Raw genomic sequence first — 18,126 nt, forward strand, 5'->3', positions numbered from 1 at the left:
CGTGTCACACAATTCAAAGTTTTCCATTGGCATAAAGGTAGACACAAAATGCTGGAGAAACTCAGCGGGACTAATGGCAGCCTAATGGCAAGTCATTAGGTTTCAATACAATGATGAGCATAGATAATTTGCATGTCCAAAATTTTAACAAAGACTAAGAAAAGAATTGATTAGGCAGTGAAAGGGGAGAGTATTCTAAGCTGTGGAAAGGTTTTTTTTTTAAATTAGATTAGATTCCTTTATTGTCATTTAGACCTTTTGGTCTGACGAAATTATGTTGCCTGCAGTCATACACAGAACCAATAAAAACAAAACATACAATAAACACAAATTAAACATCCACCACAGTGAGTTCACCAAGCACATCCTCACTGTGATGGAGGCAAAGTCTAAGTCTCCGTCTCTTCCCTCCTTGTTCTCCCTCTGCGCTGAGGCGATCGATCCAGGCCGGAGATGCCGCCCTCCAGTCCAGCAGACCTCCGTGGTGATGTCGCCGCCGCCGAAAGCCGGAACGCCGTCTCCGCTCCGAGACGGCCCGCCACAGCATCAGCTCCGGGCAGCCGCCCCAGCTCCAGGCCGCCGCCCCAGCTCCGGGTCCCGCAGTCTACGCTCCGGGCCACTGCTCCAGCTCTAGGTCCCGCCCGCAGTCTCCGCTCCAGGCCGCTGCCCCAGCTCCGGGTCCCGCAGTCTCCGCTTCGGGCCGCTGCCCCAGCTCCGGGTCCTGCAGTCACCGCTCCGGGCAGCCGCCCCAGCTCCAGGCCGCTGCCCCAGCTCCAGGTCCCGCAGTCTCCGCTCCGAGCCCCGCTGCATCAGCTCCAGGCCGCTGCCGAAAGCCAGAACGCCGCACCAGCAATTCGGGCCACCGCTGCCTCAGCCCCGAAGACGGCCAGCCTCTCGTTGGTGAGTCCTGGCTGGCTCTGCCTCCAGAGCCTCGGGGTCAGTCGCAGGTGATAGCAAGATAGCAGACACACCAAATTTAATCTTATATTGAAAGAGCTAATAGTCAAATCTTGATCTTGATTCAATTTATTGTCATTGCACTTTTCAGTGCAACGAAATGGTTTAGCCTGCAGTCATAACATAGAAAAAATAACAAACACTCAACACAGTTTCAAGTCCCAAAGTCATTGTCTCTTCCCTCCTTGCTCTCCCTCTGCGCTGAGGCAATCCAAGCCTCCGATGTTGTGACCCCGCCGGGTGATGGTAGGTAAGTCCCGCGGCTGAATCTGTGCTCCGCAAACGGGCCGGTTCAAACTCCGCGGCCCGAGGCGGTCGAAGCTGCCGCCCTCCAGTCCTGCGGACGCAGCTGTGGTTGCGGGAACTCCGGAAAAACAGGTCACCACCTGTGACCTGCGAGCTCCCGACGATGTCATCCGCTGGCCCGCGGCCGAGCCTCCAAAGTCGGGTCGGAAGTTGGGTTGCACCGCAACCACAGCCCCGAAGTCTGCCAGCCTTGTGTTGGTAAGTCCTGGCTCTGCCTCTGGAGCCTCGAGGTCGGTCGCAGTTGGAGGCCGCCAGCTCCGCGATAGGCCTCAGCGCAGACGGACACGGAGACGGGGGATACGGCAAGAAAGGTCGCATCCCCCTCGAAGGAAGAGTCAAAAAACATGTCACACCCACCCCCCCCCCCCCACACACAACTAAATAAACCGAAATAAACTGTAAAAACGGCACAAGAGAAAACAAAAAACAGAAAAGACAAACGGACTGCAGGCGAGCCGCAGCTGCAAGGCAGCGCCGCCACTTCCGAATATAAATCTAATATAATTTACAAAAATTATATGGAACACAATATGGAGGACAGGTTGTCTTTTTAATAAAGACATTAAGATGGAAACCTGTGTAATAACATGTGCTTCTTTCAAGGCCATAAAGAAGCCAAGATTGAAAAAAAATAGCTGACGTTGCAGAGATAAGCAATAACTTGTTATTGGGTGAGCTTGATTTGGACCCAGCTTTTCCTATCTTCTGAAAGGCCATTGAATCTTTCAATCATGCCATATTCAGACTTGGTAGGCGTGTTTTACTGGTAAGAAAAATGTATAACTACACTAATCCCTCTTTGTTCGAAGAGTGGAGGTCGGGGAGACTGAGCAACGTTTGTGCTCTTCGTAATTCCTGCCACTCCCGTCTGACGAATCGATTAAAGATTGGCTTGGTTTACCTTTAACCAGTTTGTTGTTGATCCGTGTAAGATCTAGAGAAGAAATTGCAGATGCCCTCGCTGAGATATGAATTATTAATGGACACGGTTGGGGAGTGGGAAGCTAATGTTGTGTCCCTATTTAAGAAGGGCTGCAAGTAAAAACCTGGGTTCAGTGAGCCTAACATCTGTGGTGGGCAGGTTACTGAAGAGTATTCTGAGGGTTAAGATATATAAGCATTTGGATAGACAGAGGCTGATTAGGGATTGTCAGCATACTTTTGTATATGGGAGATTGTGTCTTACGAATCTAATTGAGATTTTACAAGAAACAATCAAAACGTTGATGAGGGCAAAGCTGAAGATTTGTCTATATTGGCTTAAGCAAGGCACTTGATAAGGACGTGCATGACTGGTTGCTCTGGAAGGTTAGATCGCATGAGATCCAGGAAGAGCAAGCCAACTGAATAGAGAATTGGCTTTAGAGAAGGAAGCAGGTGACAGTGGAAGGTTGTTTTTTAGACTGGAGGCCTGTGACCAGTGGTGTGCCTCAGAGATTGGTGCTAGGCCCATTATTGTCTGTGGCTTATATCAACAATTTAGACAATATAGACGGCATGATTAATAAGTTTGCAGATGACACCAAAGTGGGTGGCATCGCAGATAACAAAGATGGGTATCAAAAGTTACAGCAGAATCTTGATTAGTCTGGCAAGTGGGTTGAGGAATGGTTATGGGAGTCTAATGCAGATAAGTGTATGGCAAACCATGGAAGTGAATGGCAGGGTCCTGGGGAGTGTTGTGGAGCAGACGGATCTAGAAGTCCAAGTACATAGTTCTTTGAAAGTGACATCACGTAGATAGGGTGGTCAAGAAGGCTTTTGGTACAATCAGTTAGAATATTGAGTATTGAAGTTGGGTGTTATATTACAGTTGTACAAGACGTTGGTGAAGCCACGTTTGGAATATTATTTTCAGTTTTTGGTCACCCTGCTCTAGAACGAATGCCGTTAGCTGGAAAGAATGCAGAGAAGATTCATGAGTATGGTGCCAGGACTGGCGGGGCCGAGCTACAGGGAGAGGCTGGGCAAGTTAGGACTATATTCTTTGGAGTGAAAGAGGAGGATGTTGGATGTGTAAGATCATGAGGGGAATAGACAGGGTAGATGCAGATTATTTTTACCCAAGGCAGGCAAATCAAGAACCAGAGACGTAGGTTTATGGTGCAAGGGGAAAAATCTAATAGGAACCGGAGGAGCAACCTTTTCCAGACTAGTGGGTATATGAAACGAGCTGCCAGAGGAGGTAGTTGAGGCAGGTATTATAACAACATTTAACAAACATTTGAACAGGTGCATGGATTGGAAAGGTTTAGATGGATGTGGGCCAAACGCAGGCAGGTGGCACTAGTGGAGATGGAACACCTCCGTTGGCATGGGTAAGTTGGGCTGAAGGGTCAGTTCCATGACTCATATTTATATCTCATCTTCTTATAGGCAGTGGAATGGTGAAACCGACATCTAATTTCAAAATGCTGCATGAAAATCCAAGATATTAACCCATGATTAAGGGTTGAGGAATTATATAATAGAATTGCTCAGATAACTTTTGTGTGAGGAACTTATGTTAAGTTGTAAGAGAAGGGCTTGGAGTTGGGGTTTTTAGAAATACATGTCCCCACAAAGAAATAAAGTGCAAAGAACACACACACAGGAGAACAGATGGCTTATCATAACATGGAAATGTTGATCTGAGTAGACATCGCTTTGTTTGCTTTGAAGCAGCTATAACGCTGTCAGAAGTTGTATTTGTTTAATTTAGTGTTTAGAGTATAGGTTGTTAATGGGGTCTCTTCCCAGGACATAGGCACCATTTGTTCTTTCTTTGTGACACATCTTTGAGCTCAGGTGTGTCATAAAGAGTGTTTATGGTTGTTTATGTTGGGTCTTAGACAGCAAGGCTAGATAACAGTCTGAGATTTGGGTTGTGCTGTTTAAATGTACTTATGTTGAGATAAGAGATAATGCATAGGTGATGGTTGTGTGACCTTTGTATAAGGGCAATTTCTTATGTTTATAGAAAACTGAGAAAGTCTGAAAACTGTAATGTCCAGGTTCACTACAATCTCCAAATAGGCTCTGAACAATATAAACTTGGGGGCATTATTTTTCACTTTGTTTGTTTTTTTGCTTGTTTTTATTTAAATGTATCAATAAAAGCAGGCAAACAAGCAATAATGCAAAGAAAAATGTATATATTTTTTATTGTTTGTTATGGGTTTTACAGAGTAATATATATACATCTGTTGTACTGCTGCAAGTAAGAATTTCATTGTTCAGTGTGAGGACACGTGACAATATAACACTTAACTGTTGAAGAGACGGTAATTTTAACCTGCTCTCTCCCAATATTTTATAAATTTCCTTACCAACTTTAAATTGACTTTAAGGTTTAAGGTTCTTTCCTAATACCCAAACTACAATTATTCTTCCTGGCATGCTAAACCACAATTGTCAGAAGACTTCTCTAGTTTCTTATCCAAAAAAATATTTCACAGTGATCTTCTGTGAAATATATGATCAAAGTGCACAAATACAGGAGCAGAGTTATGGGGGGGGGGGGGGGACTTCATCCAAAACAGCATTATTCCTCATGCCATTGTAACCAGGCTGCAAATCTGGTTGAAGTTTTGCTTCAAACTCATCAAATTTCTTCACTCGTTAGACCCATAAGAGAGACATTGAACATTAGCTGAACATTACTTGGACTCAAAGATCAGAATGTTTCCAGTTAAGCCTTGCAACAAACTTAATGCAGTAATTTCATCACAAAGTTACAAGGCAGCAATAGAAAAACTGCATCAAATATTAAAGTGGCAAGTTGGAAACCTAATTATGATCACTCAAGTCCTCATTCTGCAAATACCATTATATCTGTCTGATTCTGAACAATTCTATCACAAAATATGCTAACTATAACAATTCAGAGCGTGAATGACATTATACTTTAAACTTTTACACTCAATAAAACCAGCAGGGTCTTTCCAGCTGCATGTTTTTTTTCTCAATACCCATTGCAGGCTTGCTCACAAAGGTTGTTGGATTTTCATTCACAGCCTGATTGGCTCTAATGCCTCTAAACTGTTTTCCAGAGCAGCTAAAAAAGAAATGATACCCAAATCGTTTTGCTCATACACAAATCAATAGCATATTGGTTCTCCCATTCCCATCTGTTCCTCTGGGGCAACAACCTTTCTACCTATGAGCATCTCGCTGGGATGTTAGCGCTCCCATTCACACTCATCCCTCTGGCATGGCGTCTAACCATTCAGTCTTTCTGGTGTAATTACTCTCCCATACCCAGTCCATATGATTCTGACATTAACTGAAATGGGACATACAATTTCACAGGATTGCCTATCCCTGAACATATGCATGCATTCTGGTCATACATTAATCTTCAAGTGGAATTCATGCTTGTCAGCGCTATACATTTTTCTTGTCAGAACAAGCCACATACATTATATAGTGCCTTTAACATAGAAAAATGCGGTGGTTCGTGCATACTGCAAAATCTGTTTTGGCTGTTATGAATTTTTGCTCAAATTCTCATCAAGACCACTTTCCAACCAGCTCTTTTCTAATTCTTTCCCTGCACTGTCTCCACATCAAACTGCACACATTTTGTATCTGATATTTGTTTGAAGGTAGCACATCTCTTGCTCCACAAAAACTGCCTTACTCACTTAACACCAAAGATCCTATAGCAAGCAAGATAGCGCACTCGACGAAGAAGACGTAGTACGGTCATGGGTAATCTTCGGCCCCATTTCCGTAACCGGCTTTCGTCTCCGCCATCTTTGTCCGCCATAGCGGAGCAAAGATACTAGTACGGAGACGGAAGCTGTTTACGGAAATATCCTCGTAAAAATCAAAGATCTTTGGTAAAAAATCTTCTCCTCATTTTCTCTCTGCCCCGTTAAAGAGACTCGCTGACGGGGGGGAAAGAGGGCGGGCATGAGATCCGAAGCTGAGAACAGGCGGCCCTTCCGTTTCTTCCCCCATCACGCTCGCTGCCCGGCTCCCAAACTTCGGATCGGTCTGCTCTTTTTGTGGAAACAATAAACCAATTTTGAAAAGGCACAACAGAGACAGAAAGGGAAGCGTGGATTGGAAAGGTCTCCCCTTTTACACTGCCGATTGGGCACAGCCTCTTAACCCTCAGTGCCCCCTCCACACTTGCACAGTCCGATCACAATCCCGGGGCTTTGAATCCAAAACATTAAAAAAGATAATTTACAGAATTATAATTTATTAACATTTTAATCATTAACAAAAAGTAACAGAATTATGAATCATGAATCTAACACTATATCACACACACTGCGATTACACTGCGAGACGGATATACAAAGTCGGGTCGGGTTTACTAAAATGGCCGACGAAAAGGCTGACGTTCCGCTCCGTTGCGTACTACATGTCAGCCCATTGGTTTTAGCAGGAGTGCACAATGCACATCTTGCTTGCTATAGGATCTTTGCTTAACACCACCTATATTCACTGGAATTTAGAAGGATGATAGGGGATCTTATAGAAACATATAAAATTATTAAGGGATTGGACAGGCTGGATGCCGGAAAAACGTTCCCCATGATGGGGAGTCCAGAACCAGGGGCCACAGTTTAAGAATAAGGGGTAGGCCATTTAGGACTGAGAAGAAAACTTTTTCTCCCAGCGAGTTGTAAATCTGTGGAACTCTCTGCCACAGAAGGCAGTGGAGGCCAATGCACTGGATGTGTTCAAGAGAGTTAGATATAGCTCATGGGGCTAACAGAATCAAGGGATATGGGGAAAAAGCAGAAACACAGTACTGATTCTAGATGATCAGCCGATCATATTGAATGGTGGTGCAGGCTCGAAGGGCTGAATGGCCTACTCCTGCGCCTGCTTTCTATGTTTCTATACCATGTCATACAACTGCACCTCTATTGAATTGTGAATTTCCTAACTTGCTAATGCTGATCAAAAACAAAAAGACTGCTTTCGAGCAAAACAGTTAAACTTGCCTTTCAACAACACCTCCGAACCAACATTTCTTTGCTTTTACTCCTGCTGTATAAACATGCACCATCATATGCCAACTGCTGAAATAAAGCCTGTGGAAAAACAAAGGAACGAGACTAGCATCCTATCACTACTCATGGGTACAATTTCAGTTAACAATTAACAATTAAAGTAGAAGTTAAACATGGCACAAGATTAGAAGTAATTTGCACGAGTTCATACTCGCTTCTGCCAGAAATCAATTGCAATCAATCAATCAGATTTATTCATCACATACACAATAAAGTGCAGTGAAATGAACTTGCCAGCAGCGGTACAATAAAATGAACACACAATACACAATAAAAATTTAACACAAACATCCACCACTGCATTCTTCACTGTGGTGGAGGGTACAAAGTACAGTCAGTCCTCCTCCATCATTCCCCCGTGGTCGGGGCCATAAACCTCCGCAGTCGCCGCTGCGGGCAGCCAGATGTACAGGCACTCTCTTCTGGAAGGTAAGTCCCGAATCTGTGCTTCCCTACCGGAGATCGCGGCTTCAAGATGATGTAGGTCGCAGGCCGGCGGTCGGAGCTCATGGAAAAGTCGCCTCTCCATGGTGGAGGCGACCAAAAGTAGTTTCCCCCTTACCCCCCCCTCCCCCCCCCCACAGACACACCAAGAGACACTAAAACAAACATTTGGACATAATAACTGCAGCATCCAATCTGCCACCCTGGTTTACTCAGCACTGATCATACCTCCAACCTCCCAACACTGTCACTTTGACTGCTCTTTGTGAACATGTAACCATTATAAACCCTCACATTAAACCGTTGCTATTTATCTACCACTAATTCTGTAATCCAATCATGGAAAGAAAATCTACTAATCAGCACTGGATGGGCCCAGTCCAAACAGAAGTGGATCAGTCAGCACCAGGCACGCTTTGTAATTTCAAAATCTGTAACATTCTGATACATCAGCAGAAATGCAGTCACTTTCAATTGCAGATTAGAGAAAGTTATATGATAAAAGGCTTAAATACTCACAAAAGTCCATCTTCCTGACATAAACTCTTATCAAACCATATCCACCATTTAAAAGTTCAGCATTGCTATAACATACTTTTGTACAGCCCCAAATCATATATAAATAATGCATTCTCTGCTTTGTTTTTTAAAGACAATTCATTCATCATCGTTGAAAACATTAGCGACGCAGTGGTGTCGGTTTCCAATGGGAACGGTGATGGACGCACAACACATCCCTGTCGTCCAGTTCCTGTGGACTTCCACCGCTGGAAGTATAGGATTTTGGTGTGTGTGCTTTATCATCATTCCTTACAATGCTACGTACGACAGTGATCGCAACTTCTACTGAAGTGTGGATGGCTCGCTAGAAGCTCATCCGCCCTTTGACAGGTCTTGTTTTTGGTCCTGCTGGGGGTCCACAGCCCCCTCCTCACCTGGCAAACCAGGTGGGGGAGACGGTTTAGTCACCGACTATCCGACCATGGAGCAGATAGCTCGGGATTACATGGTACCCGCGGCGGGGGGGAAAGACTAACAGAACTCAAACTAATCTTTCACCCAGTCCATCCACAGGTCTGCTTATTCCAAGTAAGGAAAAATATTTTCTTCATCAATAAACTATCCATTTCATTTTAAATTTTCAAGAAATAATTCAAAATTGTAACAACCTTCTGAGAAAATTATTTTTCTAATCTACATCTGGGCTTCACAATCTTAAAAACAGCAGTCCACAACCATAAAATTGAAAGAACCCTCAACACCTCAAGATTCTGTTTACTCATGGCACTGGAAGATCTTAGATAATCAACTTCTGCAGCTGGTATCACATGCTGAATATTGGAAGAGTCTTCTTCATCCCATTGTCACTTCTAGAGTTTCTGTAGCACAGGGACTTTAACAGGGAGGAGCGTGGAGTACGAAGCCATTCTACGAAAGACAATATTGGATTTGAAATAGGATTAGTCTAATCCAGCCTGGGAACGTGTCCAGGCAAGGGGTTAAAGTTGGTGGTAAAAGTATAAAAATACAGCACAAAGAAAAAATGTGTCAGCTTTTTGAATGGAATAACGAATTGTACTTTCCTGGTCCTAGCCCCAAAGCCATGTAATTTTCTTCACATTAATCATTTATCCCATTAAGGCCATTTCAAAATTATTTTCAAATTATGTATTCCAGATTGTAATTCATAGCATAATATCTATTTCCTCTGCCACTGAACATAGGTTCCCAAATTACTCTTATCAAAATCAGGCACAATTTAAAACACCTCCATCAAATGTTTCTTCAACCTTTTCTGGACTAATGAAAACAATTATTGTTTGTTTTAAAGTCTCTCCTTGTAACTAAAGTTTGATAACCATTCCAGTTTATATTCTCAGTGCCTTTCAAGAACTTGACATCTTTGTCAGGTACCTAAAGTTCGGTGCAATAAGTCAAATGTGGCCCGACCATTGATTTAACTAACGAATATAGTGACTTCCTTGCCTTTATTTTGGCCAATGCAAAAAGTTCTTGTATGAACAGCTTTCATGTATTATGCCACGACTAAAGATTTGTATACGAACTCCTAGGACCTCTGCTCCTTACAAATTTTTCAAAGCGATACCATCTTTTCGACATTTTCTCCTCCAAAAAGCACTTGCACTTCTACCACATCAGCAGTACATAAGTCATCTCCTGAAGTCCAGCAGTATCCTGGTTCCTCGGTTTGTGATATCTGCAAATTTTATATCCGATATCCAACCTGCTAAATTGCTAAGTAATTTTGCACTAGATTGCAAAGTTTCCAACATGAGGCTAACTGATCTGCAGTTAGCGGGTTCATCTTTTTTACTTTTGAGAAAGGATATAACATTTCTAACCATCCAATCATCTGACAAGAAATCCATGATGGATTGGAAGAGGACCAATGATTTCCATTCACAACCCTAGCTCTCCACAGGTTGACATTTTTAATTTGAATAGTGTCAACCTATTAATAATTTCTCCCGCTAGCACTACTGTAATTTCTCTAACTTCAACAATACCAGGTAAATTTTGTTTGCACGAATAATGCCCACCACATACAAAACGTTTCCCATATCTCTTTAGCTCAGATTATTTTTCCCCTGACTAGTAATTGCATTTTCGGCACTCTGCCCAAAATTGTAATGTTACAAACTTGACACTGTCTCCAATTTTAGTTTTGTTCAAAACTCTAGCTTCAGTCTTCCAGAGAACTTTAACTTTCACCTTCCTTCTCCGTGACAGGTTTTACTCTGTTCCAATTCCATATATCGGTCACCAACTGCTCATTTCTTCCCCAAACTGAGCCTTGATTAGGTGTTCAAGAAGGAACTGCAGATGCTGGAAAATCGAAGGTACACAAAAATGCTGGAGAAACTCAGCGGGTGCAGCAGCATCTATGGAGCGAAGGAGATAGGTAACGTTTCGGGCCAAAACCCTTCTTCAGACTTCTTCAGCATCCCAAGAGGGAAATGCATAGTTAACATTTTGAGCTGGCACCTTTCTTTAGGTCTCATTTAGTCCACCCATGCCTTTTCCTATCTACTGCCACTTTTTATGCATTACCCTTCAATGTAAGGTTGTTTGTCTTTCCCAATTCTCAGTACCATATCACGTCCTTTTTCTCTCTGATGTTTCGTCCTAGTCCCTCTTCCTAAACAAAATAAAAGAGCTAAACAAAATTTCATGTCGGATCCTTACAAGAATAATAAAGACACGATTTGAAATTGATAGAATCAATTGAAACTATTCCCATTGTTTCTGCTCTGGATGCTTTTGAGAGATCAATACAGAGCGAGTGATATTCTGCAACTTCTGAATGTGAAGGGGAAGTTTTACTCTGCCTCCAATTAATATTGTATCTGTCCTAAACAAACAAGGGGACATGTTACTCTCCAAATAGTTGATTGACACAGTATTGTTTCCCATTCCTATTGTTTTCACTTTATTAAGTACAAAATACAATTTTAAGAGTCTTTCAAATAAATTGGACCTTCTCAGTAGCTCTGAAGGATTGCAAAGTTCAGAAATATATGATTGGCAAAATATTACCATCTTTCTATATTCAAATGATAGAAAATTAAATGCTTCAGTACAGCTGAAAGCTGCTGCAGAGACCTTGGGGTAACACAGTACTAACAAAGAACAAGGAAGAGCAGAGCTTAAAAATGCATCCTTTACAGTTTAGACAACAGACAATAGGTGCAGGAGTAGGCCGTTCGGCCCTTCGAGCCAGCACAGCCATTCAATGTGATCATGGCTGATCATCCCCAATCAGTACCCGTTCCTGCCTTCTCCCCATATCTTTAAGATCCTTATCTAGCTCTCTCTTGAAAGTATCCAGAGAACCGGCCTCCACCACCCTCTGAGGCAGAGAATTCCACAGACTCGCCACTCACTGTGAGAAAAAGTGTTTCCTCGTCTCCGTTCTAAATGGCTTATCTCTTATTCTTAAATTGTGGCCCCTGGTTCTGGACTCGCCCAACATCGGGAACATGTTTTGGGAATTAACCTTGTAAACCTACGCTGCACTCACTCAATAGTAAGAATATCCTTCCTCAAATTAGGGGACCAAAACTGCACACAATACTCCAGGTGTAGTCTCACTAGGGCCCTATACAACTGCAGAACGACCTCTTTACTCCTATACACATCTCCTCTTGTTATAAAGGCCAACATGCCATTCGCTTTCTTCACTGCCTGCTGTACCCATTTAGCATTTTGCAATTTAAATAATGGAATGCAAGGACGACAGCAGACTATTATATTGTGAATAATACACAGTACAGCAAAAACAAAGCTGGCCAATGAGTGGACTGGACAATCATACTGACTGGTACTGTTCATACTGACTGGTACTGTTGTACAAATCCACAATTTAATTATTTTATCTGACTATGTACAATAAAATCTAAAATGTCATTCCAAGGAACAGTCAAAAGAAATCATGACATGGGAAAAGGTGTGACATGATATTTTGAATGTTTTCGATATCACTTTAGATAAAGTCTGGACAAACTGAGAATTTGTGTTCTGGATCATTAACAATTACAGTGGTAAACTGTGCAAACATTCTTGAAAAATCCAAAGAATAAATCCCAGTCTGGGTGACTGAAGTGAGGGACCTGAAGATAAAGTGTTTTCCAGATGGGCAAGTGAATGAAAATGGCCTGACTTTATAGCTGATTATCAACAGTGGAATAGATCTGATCAGTGCCTTTGGTTTAGATAGATGAAGAATAAATAACTGGAATTCCTACTCATCCATCATCCTGTGATTCAAGTGAAACATTTATACTCAGCTCCAACACATAAACTATGGAATCATTCATGAAGGAGACAATCCAACCCTTGCAGCCTGTTCTGCCATTTAATGAGATCACAGCTGATTTCCACATCAACTCAATTCACCTGCGTCTGAACAATATGCTATATGTTAAGCTTACAAGGACGTATTACCATGAGCATATAAGAATTCTGCTATTCAAGATACAAACCTGGAAAAAAACGTTTCCCTAGCATACGATTTTAAAGTAGATTAAGCTGGAACAGCCACCATATTAACAAATGGAAAGGCTGTGACAGGAAAATAATTACATTGCCCCGCCATATATCATTTTAAAATTCATAAACACATTTCCCATAAAGGCATGATAATTGCAACAACATGTTCAAGTAAACAAATCCATCATGACACCCAAACCTATGGTCTAACTGCATGATCAGTTGTGATTATTTTGAGTAGCAAACTCAAAGGGCTGAGTGGCCTACTTCTGCTCCCAATTCATATATTGTGTATGACAATTTCTCTGTTACAAATAAATTACTTTGTACTCATTCCACTTCTCAGTGCTTAGTTCGAATTCGTGTCCTCCTTTTATATTACTACTCGAGCTTTACATGTTCAATAAATTAGTCCTTTCTCTTGCCAGAGTTTGAACGACATTCTGCAAAATGAGCCATGGCACCTGCTGTCAACAACACGAACCATAACCGCATCTACTCAGTCACTGTCTTTAGAAGTTGATGATATGCAGCCTCCCACTCTCCCACACATATTCCAGGTCACATGTCTCACCCGTTATTTTTTGCAAAATATGATGGTTGGAGGGGGAAGTAATGGCTTATGAAAGAAACAAAATACGGAAGAAAAAAACCCACATTATTCGAACTAAAATGGGGACAAAAAAAAGTTGCCGTTTAATGAACTCAACCAGCAGTCCAGTCGTCCCCGAACCGAAGAAACCCTCATAACCACAAAAGCAGCACTATTATTAAATCGCCAGGAAAGGGTGGCCAGTCCTTGCATCAGGCTCAGAATCAAGGAGTTAAAAGAAATCTTACACAATTTAACGGTTAGAAAACACATCGGGTAATAAATATTACGGAATACAATTCTGACCCTGAACTCAATAAATGCCGGACAGCTAACTGACTGAATCAATGCCTGAGGGCGAACATCAGGCGACACGGTGGCCGAGGGGAGTCGGGCCGGGCATGGACCCTCAAGCCCAAGGCGGGTTCAGTGGGTCGTGGGAAGCTCTTCCCTGGAAAGCTCGACACGGGGCTGTAGAGGCGAGAGGTCAGAAAGACGCCTACAAGCAGTGACCGAGGGACGGGGGGGGGGGGGGGGGGGGAGAGGAGAGGCGGCCAAACCAGCGGGCCGGGCGGGGCTGGACCGACCCTCTCCCTTTCCCCACGGGCGTGGCCAGGTACCGTCGACAGGAGAGTCCTCGCAGCCTCCTCACCTGGACGTAGTTGCTCTCGCAGTACTCGGCAACTCGGTCCAGGTTGTGGTAACTGTCCAGCAGCGCTCGGCGGCCCGCGGGGATCTCCTCCTCCAGCAACATCTGCAGCTCCGCCATCTTCCCCACATCTTCCGACGCTGGATGCGGGAGCACGAGCCCGAGAGGAGGGACCGGAACCGGAAGTTGTAGGACGCCACCACTTCCGGACAGGGCGATCCTCATCTCCCCGACCCCCGCCCTTAGCAACCACATTCATCCCGGTGGCCAACAGCCCCTTGCAACCACCACACGACCCAAGTCACCACCACCGAGTCTAATAACTGTCACTCGCCTGGCAACCGCCACCTCAGCTCCAGAAACCACAACTTCTAGTGTCCATCGGCCCACCAGCAACACATCACACCCTAGCAACCAGCCATCCCTGCAACTGAGTCTTCCCCTCCAGCAAGCACATGTCCCAGCAACCAGCATTCACCTGCCAAACCAGCATCTCCCCAGCAATCTCAGCACAACCTGTCTTAACCACAATTGCAGCCTCACAACCACTCACTAACCAGTCATCCTAGCAATCTCACTACCAGCACCTATCTGAAGAAGGGTCTCGACCCGAAACGTCACTCATTCCTTCTATCCAGAGATGCTGCCCGTCCCGCTGAGTTGCGCCAGTATTTTGTGTCTACCTACCAGTCATCCAAGCGTAGTGATCACCAAAATTTGGGTAATTATATAGCATTCGTGACTCATCAAAGTAGCCACAATTGTCACCCACCGTAATCAACATTTTTACATTCATAACCAACAACCCTTCTTGCCATCAGTCACACTCGCAACAAACATTTTCATTAATAACGATCACCCATCTAGCAACTACTTGAGTAACCAACATCATTCCAATAAGTGGCATCACCATAGCAATCAGAATCAACTATGTCACATATATCCTTCAGTGACCATCACTCTAATTGGCATACATTCCATCTCTCACAAACCCCACTAAAATTAGTAACCAGCAGAGATGACCGCAGAACCTGTATAACCCCATGTGACCAGTCCAGGACTGCCAACTCTCACGCTTTGAGCGTGAGAATCACGCATTTGGCCAAATTCTCACGCTCTCATAAATTTCTCATGCTCTGTCGTGAATAATTATGTGATCAACGAAAATGTCACAACTCAAATAAACTGCATGGTTCGCGGGTTTTGGAGAGCCGGGGCTGAGGGAGGGATGGAAACAGAAGCAGCGGCTGGGGAGATGCGGGGAGCCAGGGCTGGCGAGTGTTTGCCGGGGATGGCGAGTGTTTGCGGGCTGGCGAGTGTTTGCCGGGTTGGCGAGTGTTTGCCGGGTTGGCGAGTGTTTGCCGGGTTGGCGAGTGTTTGCCGGGTTGGCGAGTGTTTGCCGGTTTGCGGGGCTGGCGAGTGTTTGCGGGGGCTGGCGAGTGTTTGCCGGGGCTGGCGAGTGTTTGCGGTGCTGGCGAGTGATTGCCGGGCTGGCGATGTTTGCCGGTGTTTGCCGCGAGTGTTTGTCGTGGGATGGACGATGGGTTTGCGGGGCTGAGCGAGGTTTGGGGGCTGGCGAGGTTTTGCGGGGGTGTCGAGGTTGCCGGGCTGGCAAACACCCCCCCCAACCCCCCCGCTACCCCCCCCCCCCCCCCCCCCCCCCCCCCCCCCCCCCCCCCCCCCCCCCCCCCCCCAGTTGCTACGCTCCCTCGGGCTTGGTCCCTCGCCATTTCTCACTCCCAACTCTCACCCAACGTTGGCAGCCTTGCCAGTCAAACCCATGCAGCATCTGCAGCTTCTCTATATATTATTGTATATCAAGGTCCATAAACAGGATACAACTGACAGGCCAACATCCTTTATTGAAGGAAACTAAAAGCTGTGGTTCATACATTGTATCCCAGTTAATATACGATACACATGCCTCTTACATTTATGAAACCACCCACCATCTTTATTGTCACCGTCTCAAGAAGGGTCTCAACCCGAAACGTCGCCTATTCCTTCGCTCCATAGATACTGCCTCACCCGTTGAGTTTCTCCAGCATTTTTGTCTACCTTCGATTTTTCCAGCATTTGCAGTTCCTTCTTAAACATCTTTATTCTATTGATTGCCCAATAAGTAACAAACGCCTGTGGCATGGGCGGTGCAGCAGTAGACTTGCTGCCTTGCAGCGCCAGAGCACCTGGTCCTGGGTTCGATCCTGACCACCAGTGCTACCAAGTTTGTTCGTTCTCCCCGTGTTCTCCGAGATCTTCGGGACCCCGGTTTCCTCCCACACTCCAAAGGCGTGCAGGTGTGTAAGTTAATTTTGTTTGGTATAAAAATGTAAAATTGTCCCGATTTAACGTAACGGACGGTCGACCTGTTTCCGCGCTGTATATCTAAACCAAACTAAAATGCAGTACATTTATACTTAATACAAAATAATAAATTCTTTGCATACAGCATAAAATTCTACAATTATTTACAACAAAGAAACGTATGCAGTCAACAACTATAAACATAGCCTAAAGATAAATCTACTTGATTTGCCTAACACTCTTGGTGACCACACCATAAACGCTGGAAAATTAACGCCCAAAAACCAGTAATCCACTAAATTACTTCCACAGTACTAACATCTTGTGCTAAAGGGTTACTTCATCTGTACATATCCATATCCATGAATACAGTATATTTCGAAACAACATAAATCAACTCTTGTCCTCTTCTTCAGAAGTCTTTGGGATCAAGAATGCCTTACTGCCATTACAGTTCTAGACAATAGGTGCAGGAGTAGGCCATTCGGCCCTTCGAGCCATTCAATGTGATCATGGCTGATCATCCACAATCAGTACCCCATTCCTGCCTTCTCCCCTTATCCCCTGACTCCGCTATCTTTAAGAGCCCTATCTAGCTCTCTCTTGAAAGTATCCAGAGAACCTGCCTCCACTGCCCTCTGAGGCAGAGAATTCCACAGACTCACAAATCTCTGTGTGAAAAAGTGTTTCCTCGTCTCCGTTCTAAATGGCTTACCCCTTATTCTTAAACTGTGGCCCCTGGTTCTGGACTCCCCCAACCGGGAACATGTTTCCTGCCTCTAGCGTGTCCAAACTCTTAATAACCTTATGTTTCAATAAAATACCCTCTCATCATCTAAATTCCAGAGTATACAAGTCCAGCTGCTCCATACTCTCAGCATAGGACAGTCCCGCCATCCTGGGAATTAACCTTGTGAACCTACGCTGCACTCCCTCAATAGCAAGAATGTCCTTCCTCAAACTCGGACACCAAAACTGCACACAATATTCCAGGTGTGGTCTCACTAGGGCCCTGTACAACTGCAGAAGGACCTCTTTGCTCCGATACTCAACTCCTCTTGTTATGAAGGCCAACATGCCATTCGCTTTCTTCACTGCCTGCTGTACCTGCATTCTTACTTTCATTGACTGATGAACAAGGACCCCCAGATCCCGTTGTACTTCCCCTTTTCCCAACTTGACACCATTTAGATAATAACCTGCCTTTCTGTTTTTGTTACCAAAGTGGATAACCTCACATTTATCCACATTAAACTGCACCTACCCAGTCACCCAACCTGTCCAAGTCACCCTGCATTCTCATAGCATCCACCTCACAGTTCACACTGCCACCCAGCTTTGTGTCATCTGCAAATTTGCTAATGTTACTTTGAATCCCTTCATCTAAATCATTAATATATATTGTAAATAGCACCGAGCCTTGCGGTACCCCACTAGTCACTGCCTGCCATTCTGAAAGAGACCCGTTAATCCCTACTCTTTGTTTCCTATCTGCCAACCAATTTTCTATCCATGTCAGCACTCTACCCCAATACCATGTGCCCTAATTTTGCCCATTAATCTCCTATGTGGGACCTTATCAAATGCTTTCTGAAAGTCCAGGTACACGACATCCACTGGCTCTCCCTTGTCCATTTTCCTAGTTACATCCTCAAAAAATTCCAAAAGATTAGTCAAGCATGTTTCCCCCATGCTGATTCTGACCAATTCTACTGCTACCACAGGGGTTCTGTGGTGGTTAATAAGGTCACGTGGTTAATGTAGGAATTCTAGATTCTTCCACACAAAAAGTAGAGACGACTGCATGCCAATTGAAGTAACAAAGCATCAAAAAGCAGATGGTTTCCCCA

The 18,126-nt window shown here is 44.2% G+C and overlaps 1 protein-coding gene across 13 annotated transcripts in view; it reads right to left on the reverse strand.

The window, feature by feature from the left end:
• The window catches only part of abi2 (abl interactor 2), a 110,951-nt gene extending 96,806 nt beyond the window's left edge, over positions 1-14,145 (reverse strand). For 10 of the 13 annotated variants that reach the window (XM_033024494.1, XM_033024491.1, XM_033024490.1 and 7 more), the window contains exon 1: positions 13,976-14,145. In XM_033024494.1, the coding sequence (XP_032880385.1) occupies positions 13,976-14,092 (117 nt within the window). In that variant the 5' untranslated portion in view covers positions 14,093-14,145. The remainder of the gene's footprint in view (positions 1-13,975) is intronic. The other 3 variants (XM_033024500.1, XM_033024498.1, XM_033024497.1) reach the window with 1 other exon arrangement.
• Between the last annotated feature and the right edge of the window lie 3,981 nt (positions 14,146-18,126).

This window comes from Amblyraja radiata, chromosome 7 (genome assembly GCF_010909765.2).
Source record: "Amblyraja radiata isolate CabotCenter1 chromosome 7, sAmbRad1.1.pri, whole genome shotgun sequence".
NCBI lineage: Eukaryota > Metazoa > Chordata > Chondrichthyes > Rajiformes > Rajidae > Amblyraja > Amblyraja radiata.